At 40.1% G+C, this 17,331-nt stretch overlaps 1 protein-coding gene across 2 annotated transcripts in view; it reads left to right on the plus strand.

Moving 5' to 3' along the window:
* LOC122561605 (1-phosphatidylinositol 4,5-bisphosphate phosphodiesterase zeta-1-like) overlaps nt 1–17,331 on the plus strand; it is an 82,343-nt gene that overhangs the window by 4,095 nt on the left and 60,917 nt on the right. For both annotated transcript variants that reach the window (XM_043713484.1, XM_043713485.1), the window contains exon 4: nt 4,069–4,273. In XM_043713484.1, the coding sequence (XP_043569419.1) occupies nt 4,069–4,273 (205 nt within the window). The remainder of the gene's footprint in view (nt 1–4,068; nt 4,274–17,331) is intronic.

Below are 17,331 nucleotides of genomic sequence, written 5' to 3' on the forward strand. Positions count from 1 at the left end.
ATGCTGCCTGAACTGCTGTGCTCTTCCAGCACCACTAATCCAGAATCTGGTTTCCAGCATCTGCAGTCATTGTTTTTACCACCCTGAGGAGTGGATCACGTTCATCTAGGTTGAGCCCAGCTCTTAAAATAAGTTTTTGGTCCTTATGATCAAAATGTTCACTCTGACAGTCCTTCTGGCCAGTATCTTTAGAAGCAACTATCTTTCTGGAAGGAAATTGATGAATTTGGGGCCCTTTGCATTTGTCATGTGGTCAATGTTGCAATGTGATCTTCTGGATTGAGTTTGATAGTCTGAGAGAGATGGATGGAAATCTTAAGAGCTTCCTTTCTCCTATAGACCTTGTGTTTTCAACACTTGCTTTTATGCTTCCCCTCGGAGATGATTTGGCTGGAATGCCATGTGCTGTGGGGTAGCACTTTATTACAATACATTCGAAATCACGTGTGGGGCAGGCTTGATGGACCAGGGGTTTTCTGGCTTGTCATTTTATATAAGGTAATAGGTCAGGGAGGAAAGGGTGGAGTGGATAGGTGGAAAAGGAGATAGGCAGGTAGGACAAGTCCGGACAAGTCATGGGGACAGTGCTGAACTGGAAGTTCAACACTTCAACCCCAGGGCATTCGAAATCATGTGTGGGGCAGGCTTGATGCACCAGGTCTTTTCTGGCTTGTCATTTTATATGTATACTCATAGTACTGTCAGATGACAATTCAGTGGCTTTGAAGCGGCAAAAAGGTTTGTTTGGTGATAACCTTCACTACTATTGGAAGAGCTGTGCTTGCTCCAAATGTCTGGAGACAACATTAAACACCTTCATGCTGCCCTATCTTGTGAAGCAGAGCAAAGGTAATCACTTTCTGATATAGCTCCTCTGACGCAAGGATTCTATTAATGTGCATCCTGGAATACCAACCAAGAGAGAGCTTTAGATTCTTTCCCATAGCTGTCTTTCAAGAACTTGTCTTCCTTCATTTTAAATTGTTGTCTGGTTCCTTTTTAAACAAATTACAGATAACTCTGACCAGAATGTCATGAATGAATTTGCCCAGGTGCCCCACAATACCAAATAGGTCAAATCAGTACAAACACAAGGTGGTACCAAAGCAAAGCAGGCCCAACTTTATGAGGAACAAAATTACAATAGTCTTTAATACTAAACATACTATCCCTTATCCGATTTGGCCCCTTAAGGTTACAATACTTCCATACTCGCTTGTAAATGTGTACAGTTTCTCTTTAGGTAGCTCTGTCTCCAGGCCTCAAAGCTGCTTTCATTCTCTCTCTCTCTCTCTCTCTCTCTCTCTCGATAATCAGCTGGTCTCTGTCTCTTGCCATGCTGGTCTCCTGAGAGGGCCTCTCAGACATTCTAAGGGTAGTTCTAAGAGCAGGTCTGCAGATGAACCCAAGGTTTATACCTTTTAGATGTTTTTCTGGATTTTTCTATAATTCTGGCCAATCAGAGAGATTAAACATAGAATCCCTACAGTGTGGAAACAAGCCATTTGGCAACAAGCTCTTACCAACGCTCTGAAGAGGAACCCAGCCAGACCCAATCCCCTACCCTACCCTATTACTCAATAGTTACCCCCAACTAATATACCTGACCTACATATCCCTGAACAATATGGGCAATTTTGCATAGCCAGTTCACCTCATCTGCACATAATGTTATATTTTACATTGTGCTCATGTCATTAGCACCTGGCTGCTGTGTTTGCATGCACTATCTGGTGTGTGGGTTTGTGATTTCAGAGTTTCACTTGGCCAATGTGCCCAGAATCCCTTTCTGTTTGGCCAAGTTAGCAATCTATCTGTGTTTTAGCACCCAGGAGGCTGCTACAAAATCATGCCATTATAAGGGAATTCCAAAAAAAATCTCACTACTGTGAATGGTGCTATTTAAATGACAATTACAATAAAAAAATAGTGTAAAATAATCCAAATTAGTATAATCAACTAATGGATAAAATGAGATGAAGAAAAATTGAATTGCAGTTTAATAAATGAAAACTAAACACTGGAAACAGCAATGCAAACTGTGAATTCCTAAATAAGCTGACTTGAGCAGACCAAGATCTGGATTCCCAATGTATCTAATTCTTGATGAAATATGACCAAGGATTTGCTTGTTATCACAAGATTCTGTGGGACTTAATTTTAACAACTAAATTGAGGATATATTTCCAAGTCAGGATAGTGAGTGACTTGGAGAGGAACTTACAACTCTACCTGTATACAATTTACAACTCTTCCCACCATACCTCTCACCATCTTTTGCAGTTCCCTTGGTGTCCTTGGATCAAAATCTTGGGATTCCCTCCCTAATGGTATTGTGGGTCTATCGACAGCACATGGACTGCAATGGTTCAAGAAGGCAGCTCACCACCTCCTTAACGTCAACTAGAGATGGGCAATAAATGCCAGCCTCACATTTGTCCCATGACTGAATTTTAAAAGATGGGAATAAGTTCACCTATGGTTTGTTATTGTGTGTGAGTTTGTACCTATGGCATCAGTATTGGCAACTGTATTCTCCCACACAATATTCTCCTTTCAAAACATACCAAGGTATCAATCCTCTGTGTTTAGCTTTTGTTAGCATCATGGAAAATCAGAAGAAGGATGCCATTGAGCAATTTTTTTTTTAAAGAAAATGCTTATACTATACTTGCCATATTGAAATTGTTGCATTCTAGCCTGTGAAATTATTCTTGTTGGCTTGGATGCATTTTTTTTCTCGGATTCTGTTGCTGGCTGTTGTGGACATGAATCTGTTCTTCCAAACCAAAACACATCTGTGGTGCCATGAGAGTACTGTTATGTAAGTGGGATCCATCATCTATCTATCCTTCCGTGATCTCCTCAACTTCAATAGATAGAATAATGGTAAAATGTCAGATCATAGTGCAAATGATAAACCACAAGTTTACATTTATTGAATGTAAGATGGGGAAAAAACAAACAGAATATTTACATTAATTGCAAGTATTATGAATGCTGAAATGTTGATAATAGTGAAGATGCATCTCGTGTGCTAGCCTCCACATAAGAGTGAATTTCAACAAACAATTGCTTTCTTCCTTTGGGGCTGTGTGCTGCTACAGAGTTCTTTTACAAGTCTTGTCCTCCTGATGTGGGTACAAGCTGAGTGCAGGCAGAATAATATAAATGTAGAAGGTAAGTATTGGTGACCGGGTTCTCTGTGAAAAGGTCCGTAGAGAATCATGCCTCCATCCCTCCCACAGATTTGCTGGGTCTTCAACAGGGCTATACTGTCAATCAAGTGCCTTACAAAAAATCTACACTGTGTCAATCACATAAAACGTTTGAACTGTGTGAAATGACTCACCTCATTCGTCTGCACTAACACTTTAATCAACTATAATAGTAGAAAATCATCATTTGTTCTGGCAGCTATCACAAACACTGTTGGACAGAATAACACGAATGACTTTGAATTCAGAAGATTTTGTCACAGCTTGGTTTTCCAGTATCTCAGGTTTCTAGCATCTTGACTGCTACCAATTGTACTCTTCCCAATAGATTACTGAGCTGGAAGTATCACCTTTCAAATTTGTTTCACAGCTCTGTGATTTCTTTGCATGCATCTTCGTTTTGTGCTTCTTTTAAAAAAAATTTGTAACTGATGCATTTTGTGGTTCTATTTATTAAAAGAAAACATTTGCTGACTATTTTAATGACTATGTTAGTAAGTTCACTGCTTAGGAAGGTGCGATGTTTGATTTCTAGTCTGTGCTTGGTTAGTTACACTCACCTGAATGGAAGTGGGAAAACTACAATGTGCTCTGTCACTTTAGACTAGAAAGAGGCATGAGCAGCTTCTGATTCTTGTCTGTGACTTTGCCATAACTTGCTTGTGCCTGTTCAAGTCTGGTCACACAGTTGAATGTTGAGAATCAGGCATACAAAAATGAGCAACTTGGAAAGAAACCACAGGTATCTGATGTCTGTGGAATTGTACTCTGGAATTATATAATATGTATATAGGGCAGGAAGGGAGAAACAAAATGTATTTAATGTTTTAAACATTATTCTGTTGTGCAGACAAAACAAAAAGAAGGTTGATGACATCCAGTGGTTTCTTAAGATACCTAACCTCCACGGATTGTTCCATATTCAATCAAGATCATACCAAAATCTATCAATGTATGGATTTGCCCATGGTGAATTATTTCATAGCATCTTCACAAGACACCTGCTTCGTGAGCAATCAACTAATCGAACAAAGTGCCATTAATGGATATATAAGGTACATGGTGCACAACTTTCAAAAGTTGCAAACTTAGGTTATTTGTATGAAATTTGAATGTGCTATTAGAAGCTTTTGAATGTGTCAGAATTATTCATTAAGAATTGTTGATACATTGTTTGGTTATGTGAATTGCACAGTAAGTATGCACTTGCCAATGTATTTTACTTGCTTGTAAAAGATGTGTTATAAATACACCACATAAAGTTTGCCGATGTTGGTGTAGATATTAAGAATAATTGTCCTGCTTGATTCCAATCGAGCGAACCACAGCACTGCTTGCAGGAAGGTTTGTCATGTAACGAGATAAGTCAAAGCAAATGGGAATGTTACTTATTTTAACATATTTCTGGAATTATATTACAGTATGTTTCCAAATATAATTGGTTGTCTGCATGTTTTTGATCTGTAAAAGTGCACATATTGTTGATTTCAACAGGGACCTGTATGGCAACATTTCTGTTTAGTAGTTTTATAGAAATCTCCCATACACTATTATTGAGGTAAATATTGGATTAAAAAGGTAAAACAAATCATAGACAGGTATATATAGTATGACTAAACTCTACAGCTCTTCAACAGCTCATTAGGAGGTAATTAATAGGAAACACTTACCATGATGAAAATCACATTGCAGACTAGTGCACATTCTATTGGCTTGAGCGTAACACAATGAGATGTTTTTGCTCGGAAAAGGGTATTATTTACATAAAATGTAAATTGGTAAGTACTTTTCAGGGGATGAATATGAAGTAAAATATTTTGACTCTTAAGAGTAAACATGTGTGCAAAGATGACCAGTAATTATTAAATATTCTCTGCATGTAGAAGCATTTTCCTGAATTTATAGGGAGAGTCTTGCGGTAAGCAAACACGATGAAAACAAAGTCTACAGAGGGTCTATCTTCAAGAGGATCATGTAAGAGAAAAGATAATTCAGTCTTCTGGATTCCCCTTGATATCCATTAATCACTCAGCTCAAAGCTTGTCTTTTTTAAAACCAAGGTGTATCTCTCTGCTCCCTCTTTTTAATCAAGAGTCTTTGCTTCAATGTAGTCTGTTTTCACCAAGATAACTGGCAATCTGTTTCACAAAGTCACAGCTCAAAGTGCAAATTATTTAGTCCTTTATTATTTTTGGTGCAGCAGTGCAGAAGAAATTGCTGTGTTCACCCTGTGCAAAAGTGTTTATGAGCCTTCTCCTCACAGAGCAGTAACCAGACAAACCTTACAACTAGCTTCATAGGGAGAGATTGGGACACAACAACTTACTCCAAGAGTTAGATTTTAAGGAGTATCTTTAAGGATAGCCTTAAAGGAGTACAGAGAAGTGAAGGGGATTTAAGGAGCGCATTGCAGAATTTAATTCTTTGACATCTGAATGCACTGGTATGTGTCAAAGAAAATGGAATTGTGCAAAGGTTTTGGTAGGTTGTAGGGCTGGATCTATGTGGTACCGGTGATTTAGAAGGTTCATTGTATGCAGTTAAATACACCAAGGAGCATGTGACAAAAGTTTGGAACTGGAAGAACCAGTAGGTCAGGGAGGTTTTGACATTGGTAGCAAAATTCAAACAGAATGGTCAAGCAGGCATATTTGAGAGTTCTCAATGGTGCTGTTCAAGAAGCAAAATTGGATTAAAGTTGAAAATCTGCACAAAAGAAAATACACATTTGTGGAATCCAGAAATTGAGAAACTTCTTTTGATTGATGGATTTTAACCCTCATGGCACTTCTATTAATTAGTTTGTTTGAATTAGATTAGTTGAGTTGAGCAATTCTTGGTGTATTTATTTGGTAGGGACTTATCTTTTTCAGTTGTGCACTATGGCTTGGGAGAGAGACTTTTTAATTTGTAAAGATAATCTTTGTGAAAACTGTTCATGGATCAGTCGACATATTTGATCATCTCCTACTGAAGCATCGGTTGCTGGAAACACAGGGCTTGATAAATTAACTTTGCTGGTACAAGAACTTTATGACAGAGCAGACGTGAATGCTCTGGAGAGGTACACCTCTTCATTGAATGAATAGTGGACAGAAAGTCATACAGGCTGCATTGATTTGGATACTCAAATTCCTGGTTTGCACTCCTGATACATAATTTCCTTTGCTATGATTTTTTTAAGGTCTATCTTATTGCAGAGGCTGGAGCACAAAATCTAAATTGATACCTCAATGAATACAAAGAGTGCGCTGCACCTTCACAGATGTCCACTTCTGGATGACACATTAAATTGAGCCCCTCTCTGTCCTATCAAGTGGACCCCTAAAAAAAAATAATTTTAAAGAACATCTTCTTTATTTTCCCTCGCACCATGGAAAGTGTTTATCTCTAAACCACCACCACCATTTAAAGTAGATTTCCAGTCATTTTAGAAGTTTTGTTTGTTGAACCAAGCTCTGAGTTCACATGTTTCTTCCAATAGAGCAATTACTCTACATTGAAAGTATTAAAGTGGCTGCAGAGTATTTTGTGAAGGCCTGAGATTGAGCAGCTCAATTTAAATGTATGTCACTCTATCTTTATATTCCTGAGTCATACAGATAAGAATTAAATGATAAAATTAATGCAGTCCATTTGCTAAACGGGAATATTTCCAACTCCTTTTCCTGCTAATTAAGTATAGCAATGGATTTAAGTCAATGGATATTAAGTTTCATTGACTCATTGCAACTATATATCCAATGTTCATTGATACAATGGTGTACCTTTAGCAATTAGCATCTTTTACAAGATGTACATTGTTTCTGCTCCAGTATTTTAGTTTTGTTTACTTGTAAACTAGAAAGGAGATTCCAGTGATGTTTAAAAAATGTTCAGTGCATTACAATTTATCCTGAAGCAGTGCTAATGATTTTTTCACACCCTATCACTTTTCCAATTTGTGTAACAGACCTAGGACCAAATTACATGAACTATTGCTTCTGGAACTCAACTTCACATGACAGGCATCAGGTGCAATGGTTGGCATCAGGCTAAGAGTTAACCTGCATGATTTTCCATCATTAAAATTAATTAGTTCTCAAAACCACCTCAATATTGTGCTTCAGATAAGGCATCCGTGGCTTCAAGTGATTCAATGAGATGTGTTAGTTCTTTCCTTCCAAGTTGGTAGTGCAAGCATTTCATTATTTTACTATCTGAAATTGGAAAAGTTATCTGAGTTAGATGCATGCTGTTATATTTGTGACATTCAAGACAAAGTAGAGTTTTCATAGACAAGGAAGGCGAGGGTTTTGTGGGTTAGACAAGAAAGTGAGTTGAGACCAAAACCAGATCAGCCATGACCTTATTGAAAGGCAGAGCATATTCAATGGACCAAATTGCTGAGTGCCATTCTGAAGTTCTGTGCTGCTATGAATCGACTACAAGTCCAATACAGGTGTTATATTTGTTTTGAGATGCAGAGAGATCTGGAAAGTTAGAATGCCATTGAATGCAAGCACATGACAGTTACCAGGAAGGTTTGCACACACTGGATTAATATATTTTTGTGGTTGCATTGTGCATTAACATAGCAGAAGTTGTAGTTGATGAATATTCCAGGAGGCTCAGGAGGGTGGTGTCTTAATTGCCATGTGTACAGTCAACGATGCCTGAACTAATGGGAAGACAACAAGACACTTAAAACCAGGGACACCATTCTGACTAGCATTATTGGAAACAATGTTTACATAGTTGCCTTCCCTAGTAATCATGGTATCAATCATCTGCTTAGTGCCTTTGTGAAGGGGCCAAGTGCAAAATCCTGAAAATGCAAACAGCAGATCCCCGGGAGGAGCCAGAAGCAAAGCTGGGCAATGATAACTTTGATAGTCACTGGTAAAGCCAGGAGGAAGTGCAAGTCGAGACTGTTGTGTGACTAATTCAGCCCGAGAGCCTAAGTCAACACAAACAAACTGCATCATGTCTGGACAGCTGAAAAACAAAATGAAAATCTTGCTTTATATGGTTACTACAGGTATCAGAAGAAAGTATGAAAAACTTTAGAGGGTTGGAGACCCAAAACTGGATTCGTATTTCTTTTCTTTATGGTGTATATTTAAAATACTTTTCAAAATAATCTACATAATTGGCAAAGCACACAGAGCACTGTACTGGCAGAATTCAATAGAACAGTTTATTCCCTTAGAGTATAGGCATAAAGACAAGCTTGATCATTGCGTATTTAGAATTGCTTTATTGTTGTAGCTCCATGGGTTTGCTTTGCGTTTACCTGGGTTTTGGAGCAACCGGAGCGTGATTTGATGTGTGATGATTGCATGTCTGTCATCAGTGTGATCCTATTGAGATTTGCAAGATCTTTCAGGGAAACTGTGATTCTTCACCCACCTACACACCACTTCCATTTGGCCCATCGTGACTATGATTTTTTTTTGAAAGAACCCTCCAATTTGTCCCAATTCACAGCTTATTCTGCATAGCAAAATAAGGAAAGAATAGGAATAATGCAATTTCTTCCCTATGTCTGTTGTAAATTTGAAAGTGAACTTCATTTCTTATCGAAAAGTATTCATCTGTTTGGGGAACATGTAGATTAATTAATCAGAAAGTTTCAGCTGCCAGAGCTGTAACCTTTACAAAACTTTGCTCTTCCAGTTTTTCCTTTGAGCATACATGGAGCTCACAATATGGTATTTTTTGAGCCAGAGTCAAATTTTTACATAAATAATTGAAATTGAACTAAAATGGCATCTAAAATGAAAGAATGGGTAAAATGACATCTTAGAAGGCAAATGTAAGTTCACTGTGATTCCAGACATTGCTGAAAACAAATGGATTTGTACTTCACTTCTTGAAGTTGCAGTTTAAAGTGTTTAACTTAATTTAATTGGAATGGAATGTTAGAGCAAACTTTCTTTGTAGAAAATTCACTTTTTAGGAAATTATCATGAGGAGGATGTTATTTTGATTGTTATGAGTTGTAGTAGTTTTTAGACAGGATAATGCTAAACTCACAACGTAAATCAGGTATGAATGCTTGAAGATGCTACTACTGAAATTTTTCCTTTCATTTTGCTTCTTAAAGCAACACAGTATTCAGTAGATTAACAGATGGACACATTCATCTGATGTTCTTTTTGTTTTGTGTTTCGCTGGAATGTCCTTATCAACTGCAACTCTTAAATTTACCTGTTCTGGAACAAGTGGGACATGAACCTGGGCTTCCTGGCTCAGAGGTAGTGACACTACCACTGTGCCACAAATGCCCTCTCTTTCTATCAGTCTTCTTAGCGCTAATTGATGAAACTTATTGTAGAATAACTAACAATGTTAATTAGCAGTGATGTGGTATTCCTGTCATCCTGTTAGTATGGATATTTTAAATATAGGATGGGTGACAGATTCATTTAGATTGGCTCCCACTCAAACAAGATGTAATGATGGGTGTGAGAAGTGAACTAATAGCACTGTAATGAACATAATAATTCTATCATCAGTTTGGGTAGGCATGGCTAAAAGTAACCGATAAAACTAGAAATAGATTGGGTTTTTTTGGGCGTGGGGTGACAATTCAAGATCAGCCTGCATGTGTTGCTGTGGAGATGGGCTACACTAACATAGTGCTGCTGTTTAATTTACTGGATTGCAGCATTGAAACAAGTAGATTTTAATCATTGGCTGCCTGACTGCTCAGCAGGAGGCCAGACAGTGTGCACTTTCAGTACCAGATAGTCCCAGCCTGGCCCTCTTACACTAAATCACAGGTAATGTATTGCTGCAACTGTGAAGAAGGAGAATGGAAACCCAGGACAGGATTTCCTGGTGCACCAATGTACAGTTAGTCCTTGTGATATCTTCACAGAGAGGAGAAAGTGAGGTCTGCAGATGCTGGAGATCAAAGTTGAAACTTTATTGCTGAACAGCACAGCAGGTCAGGCAGCATCTAGGGAACAGGAGATTCGACGTTTCGGGCACAGGCCCTTCTTATATCTTCACAGAGAACCTCCTTCAAGGAATGAGCAGATTGGGAGTTGAGCTAGATGATGTTTTAATCCCAGGAGCTAATGCAAAACAGCATTAGGAGAGTTTTTGGAGGTGGGTTTTGCAGCGATTCTCTGCAGCTGGTGCTCAGCAAAAAAGGGAATAATGGGTGCTCTCAGTAAATGAAGTAACGTACCTCTGTCACAGGGTTAACCACCCTGTTGAAGATAAGGTGAAGTCCATTTTAAAAAAAGAAGCTTTAACTCCAAGGAACACAATAGAGTTGAAGTCTTTTCTAGGTCTCAGAAATTAGAATCATTGAGTTATAGAGATGTACAGCACGGAAACAGACCCTTCGGTCCAACTTGTCCATGCCGACCAAATATCCCAACCCAATCTAGTCCCATTTGTCACCTCCCGACCCATATCCCTCCAAACCCTTCCTACACATATACCCATTCAGATGCCTTTTAAATGTTGCGATTGTACTAGCCTCCATCACTTCCTCTGGCAGTCCATTCCACACACGCACCACCCTCTGTGTGAACAAGTTGCCCCTTAGGTCTCTTTTATATCTTTCACCCTAAATCTGTGCCCTCTTGTTCTGGATTCCTGAACCGCAGGGAAAAGACTTTGTCTATTTATCCTATTCATGCCCCTCATGATTTCATAAACCTGTATAAGGTCACCCCTCAGCCTTTGACACTCCAGGGAAAACAGCCCTAGCCTATTCAACCTCTCCCAATAGCTCAAATCCTCCAAATCTTTGTAAATCTTTTCTGAACCCTTTCATGTTTCACAACATCCTTCCAATAGGAAGGGGACCAAAATTGCACGCAATATTCCAACAGTGGCCTAACTAATGTCCTGTACAGCCGCAACATGATCTCCCAACTCCTGTATTTGATACTGTGACCAATAAAGGAAAGCATACCAAACGCCTTCAGATAAGGCATCAATCATGGTATCAATCATCTGCTTAGTGCCTTTGCACTTCCTCACTATCCTATCTACCTGCAACTCCACTTTCAAGGAGCTATGAACCTGCACTCCAAGGTCTCATTGTTCAGCAACAAGCCCTTGGACCTTATTAAATGGATAAGTACTGCTAAGATTTGCTTTCCCAAAATGCAGCACCTCGCATTTATCTACCACTCCTCAGCCCATTGGCTCATCTGATCAAGAACCTGTTGTAATCTGAAATAACCTTCTTTGCTGTCCTCTACACCTCCAATTTTGGTGTCATCTGCAAACTTACTAACTATACCTCTAATGCTCACATCCAAATCATTTATATAAATTATGAAAAGTACCAATCCTTGTGGCACACCACTGGTCACAGGCCTCTAATCTGAAAACAACTCTCCACCACCACCCTCTGTCTTTTACCTTTGAGCCAGATCTGTGTCCAAATGGCTAGTTCTCTTTGAATTCCATGAGATCTAATCTTGCTAACCACCTTACTGAACACCTTACTGAAGTTCAGAAAGAGCACGTCTACTGCTGTGCCCTCATCAATCCTCTTTGTTACTTTTTCAGAAAATCCAATCAAGTTTGTGAGAATTGATTTACCACGCACAAAGCATTGTTGACTATCCCTAATCAGTCCTTGCCTTTCCAAATACATGGACATCCTATCCCTCAGGATTCCCTCCAAAAACTTGCCCACCACTGATGTCAGGTTCACTGGTCTAAAATTCCCTGGCTTGTCCTTACCACCCTTCTTAAATATTGGTATCACGTTAACCAACCTTCAGACTTCCAGCACATCACCCATGACTATCAATAGTATAAATATTTCAGCAAGAGGCCCAGTAATCACTTTCCTAGCTTCCCACGGAGTTCTAGGGTACATCTGATCAGGTTCTGGAGGTTTGTCCACATTTATGCGTTTCAAGACATCCAGTACCACCACCTCTGTAATATGGACATTTTTCAAGATGTCACCATCTATTTCACTACAGTCTATATCTTCCACATCCTTTTCCACAGTAAAAACTGATGCAAAATACTCATTTAGTATCTCTCCCATTTTCTTTGGCTCTACACAAAGGTTGCCTTGCTGATCTTTGAGGGGCTCTATTCTCTCCCTAGTTACCCTTTTGTCCTTAATATATTTGTAAAAACCCTTTGAATTCTCCTTAACTCTGTTTGCCAAAGTTATCTCTTATCCCTTTTATTGCCCTCCTGATTTCCCTCTTATTATACTCCTACTGCCTTTATACTCTTCTAAGGATTCACTTGATCTATTCTGTCTATATCTGACATATGCTTCCTTCATTTTCTTAACTAAACCCTCAATTTCTTCAGTCATCCAGCATTCCCTATACCTACCAGCCTTTCCTTTCACCCTAACAGGAACATACTTTTTCCAGACTCTCGTTATCTCATTTCTGAAGGCTTCCCTTTTTCCAGCCATCCCTTTACTTGTGAACATCTGCCTCCAGTCAGCTTCTGAAAGGTCTTGCCTAACACGATCAAAATTGGCCTTTCTCCAATTTAGAACTTCAACTTTTAGGTCTGGTCTGTTTTTCACCATCACAATTTTAAAACTAACAGAATTATGGTTGCTGGCCCCAAAGTGCTCCCCCGCTGACGCCTCAGTCAACTGCCCTGCCTTATTTGCCATGAGTAGGTCGTTTTGCACCTTCTCTAGTAGGTACATGATTTAGATTACCAACAGTGTGGAAACAGGCTTTTTGGCCCAACAAGTCCACACCAACCCACTGAAAAGCAACCCTCCCAGTCCCTTACATTTACCCCTAACTAATGCACCTAGTACTACGGGCAATTTAGCATGGCCAATTCACCTGGCCTGCACGTCTTTGGACTGTGGGAGGAAACCCACGCAGACACGGGGAGAATGTGCAAACTCCACTTAGACAGTTGCCCGAGGCGGGAATTGAACCTGGGTCCCTAGCACTGTGAGGCAGCAGTGCTAACCACTGAGCGACTGTGCACACTTAACAAATTCCTCTCAATCTAAACCTTTAACACTATGGCAGTCCCAGTCTATGTTTGGAAAGTTGAAATCCCCTACCATAACCACCCTAAATTTCTTTCAGATAACTTTGTTTCTCAATTTCCCTCTGACTATTAGGGGTTCATAATACAATCCAAATAAGGTGATCATCCATTTCTTATTTCTTAGTTCCGCCCGAATAACTTCCCTGGATGTATTTCTGGGAATATTCTCGCTCATACAGCTGTAATGCTATCCCTTATCAAAATCGCCACTCCCCCTCCTCTCTTGCCTCCCTTTCTGACCTTCCTGTAACATCTATATCCTGGAACATTAAGCTGCCAGTCCTGTCCATCCCTGAGCCATGTTTCTGTAATTGCTTTGATATCCTACTCCCATGTTCCTAACCATACCCTGAGTTCTGCTGCCTTCCCTGTTAGGCCTCTTGCTTTGAAATAAATGCAGTTTATTTTATCAGCCCTACTTTGTTCTTTGCTTTGTCCCTGCCTGTCCTGACTGTTTGACTCACTTCTTTTCTCAACTATACCAATCTCAGATTGATCTCTTTCCTCACTATCTCCCTAGGTCCCACCCCTCCACTTGACTAGTTGAAATCCGCCCAAGCCGCTCTAGCAAATTTCCCTTCCAATTTAGGTACAATCCGTCCTTCTTGTACAGGTCACTTCTACCCCAGGAGAGATTCCAATGATGCAAAAATGTGAATCCTTCTCCCATACACCAGCTCCTCAGCCATGCATTCATCTGCTCTATCCTCCTATTCCTACCCTCACGAGCTCATAGCACCGGGAGTAATCCATGTATTACTCGCCTTGAGGGCCTCCTTTTTAAATTCCTGCCTAACTGTTTGTATTCTCCCTTCGGAATCTCAACCTTTTCCCTTCTTTTGTCATTGGTTCCAATGTGTACAATGACCTCCTGCTGGCCCCTCTCCCCCTTGGGAACATTCTGCACCCTCTCTGAGACATCCTTGATCCTGGCACCAGGGAAGCAACATACCATTCTGATTGTTTGCTGCTGGCCACAGAAACGTCTGTCTGTACCTTGGACTAGGGAGTCCCTGAACACAATTGATCTCTTGGAACCTGACATAACCCTCATTGCATTAGAGCCAGTCTCAATGCCAGAAACTTGGCTGTTTGTGCTACATTCCCCTGAGAATCCATCACCCCCTCCATTTTTCAAAACAGCCATACTTGTTTGAAATGGGGCGAGCCACAGAAGATTCCTGCACTACCTGCCTACCTCTCTTACCTTTCCTAGAATTAACCCATCTATGTGACTGTATCTGCAACTTTTCTCCCTTCTTATAACTGCCATCCATCGCACTCCCTTACTCTTGTAATTTCCTTACTGCCTCTGTCACTCTAACCTTTCCATTCAATCTGATAGGATTCACAACCAAAAGCATTTATTGCAGATATAATCCTCAGTAACACATAAACTCTCTTTCAACTCCCACATCTGACAAGAAGAGCATATCACTCTATTAAGGGCCATTTTTCCTTCTTCCAATCTGCAGACCCAGAAAATAGCACCATTGTATTCTTCTACAAAACACTGATGAAGGCTAACTTAATAGCTGTGGCTTATATTTTTAAGTTTAATCAAGAGACATATATCAATAAAACATATAATCATGAAAGCACAGAGATAGATAAGTGAATAGTGAAAGTGTGGCCTTGAGGCCTTGCTGTAAAGTCTGCAAAGTGAAAAGAGTGGATTCTATGATCTCTCCCAAACAGGTTCCTCCAAGATCAGTTGTGAATTTTACTGTTTGTTAGTTTTGCTGAGAGATCCATGCCCAACTTGGTGACCCACTGTTACGCCTCCATACCCTGCTGAAAAAAAAACAGAAATGGTTGTGCCAAGTGCAAGAGAAAGCCTTTTCAAACAACAACTACTGTCAACAACTCTATTAGCTGATTACAACCCACTGAGACCACTCATTGTACCCTGCAATGCCTCTGCTATGGGATGGGGTGGTATTATTACATGTCATTGGGAAGGCAATGGCCTAAATAGTATTATCACTGGACTGTTAATCCAGAGATGCTTGTAATATTCCACAGACTCTGGTTCATATTCCGCCATGGCAGATGGTGAAATTGAAATCAATAAAAATCTGAAATTAAGAGTCTAATGATGATGATGAATCCATGTCGATTGTTGGAAAAACTCATTTGGTTAACTTTAGGGAAGGAAACTGCCATCCTTACCTGCTTTAAACTACATGTGACGCCAGACCCACTGCAACATGGTTGACTCTCAACTGCCCTCTGTGCAATCAGTTATGAGCAATAAATGCTTCTTTGGCCAGTGATGCCCTCATTCCATGAATGAATAAAAACAAATATTTAGGATAAGAAGGTCCAATCATGTACACATCACGCACCCTGGTGGAGGCAGAAAAGAAAGAAGTTTGCCAAGATCGATAAAGAAGGTTTGGCTATGGTATGGTAAAGTTCTGCCAGTATGTCTGGTCGACATTTCACCATAGCGACTGGCCTCTTCAAGGAAGACAGATGATTCCTCCCACTGTATCAGCTCAGATCCAGTGCTAGGCACTGCTATGAGGTCCTATGAATATACCTTGGAACATCGTCCAGGGAAACATATTGCCTATGTAGATACCTTGAGCTGTCTGCTGCTATCTACCAGTCTACCTTCACCTCCAAAGGTGGATGAAGTCATCAGGATTTTGAACTTCTTGGACATGCTGTCAGTATCTTCCAAGCAAATCCAGGCTTAGGCCCCAAAATAACCCTACAAAGCTGCATCAGATCATCCTAAATGCCGGAACACAAGGACCCTATGAAGAGCTGAAACCCTCTATCTCAAAATATCAGGAGTTCAACATAGAAACTGGCATCATCTTGTGGAGAGCCCGGGTTATTCCCTGTCCAGGCTAGTGACCAATATATCAAAAATGACACAGAGGCCATCCAGGAATTTCTAAAATGAAAATGCTCACAAGGAGCTATGTTTGGTGACCTGCCATAGACATGGGTATTGAAAACCTGGTCCAGTGGTGCAAAAAATGTCAGGAAAACCAAAAGGCCCCACCAGCAGCCTTATTGCACCCATGGGAGTGGCTGGGGAGTCCCTGGGTGCGAGTACATGCAGATTTCACAGAACTATTTATGGGCTCTATATTCTTAATCCTCGTCAACACCCATTCAAAATGGATCGACATGCACAGAATGGACTCTACTAACTCTTACAGGAATATAAGAAAACTCCACCAATTCTTTAGTCCACATGGTATAGGGCAAAGACAACAGGAGAGTTTCAGAACTTTATGAAGACAAATGGAGTCAGACATATCCTCATAAAGCCCTTAAAAGGCTTTGCATATAAATGCTTAATTCGCTGAATGGGTAATTACTGATGGTGGTTAGTAGTTCACAAAAACAAAACAGTTACAGCGAATTCGAAGGTGGGAAGGTCACTCAGTTGTGTGTGATAACACTTCTGAGTAGAGAGAAAAAAATATTAATTAGACCCGGTTGGACCAAGTTCATATTGGCTGTGGGGGGCGATTGCATTTCCTTTTAGTTTATTTTTTTGTGTTTTTGGTGACACTTCAGCCTCACTTTCCTGATCTTTATGCAACCAGTGCGTTTGGTGTGAGCAGATTGGAGGACCTCCTTGTGGGTCTGCTCCTGGGCCTGGCCAGCATGGCTATAAATAGATCCAGACATCTTGTGGCACAAGTAGTAGTGTCCCTATCTCTTAACTAAGAGGCCTGGGTTCAGGTCCAACCAGTACAGAAGTGTGTCGTAACATCTCCAAAGATGGTTGATGAGGAAAAAAAATTTAAAAAGCTGAAGGGGGAAGATAAAAACAAACTACAGGTGATCTGGTGATGGGGAAAAAGGAACCGTTAAATTCAGTGATAACACATCTGGATATAAAAATAATGCCGACCCAGGGACATGTCAGCAGAATTGTCTGTCCCAGGCTGGGATTAGCCTGTGTATGCCATGAGTAGAAGATCTATTTTGGTATTTAACAATAAATGATGTTAAAATATTGTCAAACCGTTTGGTTTCCTGAGTTGTTAAAACCCCTCAGAGGTGGTCAAGGCCATTCAATATACGACACATTCCACCCACCGTACCACCAACTATGTCACAATGCTGCTCA

Source organism: Chiloscyllium plagiosum, chromosome 23 (genome assembly GCF_004010195.1).
Source record: "Chiloscyllium plagiosum isolate BGI_BamShark_2017 chromosome 23, ASM401019v2, whole genome shotgun sequence".
NCBI lineage: Eukaryota > Metazoa > Chordata > Chondrichthyes > Orectolobiformes > Hemiscylliidae > Chiloscyllium > Chiloscyllium plagiosum.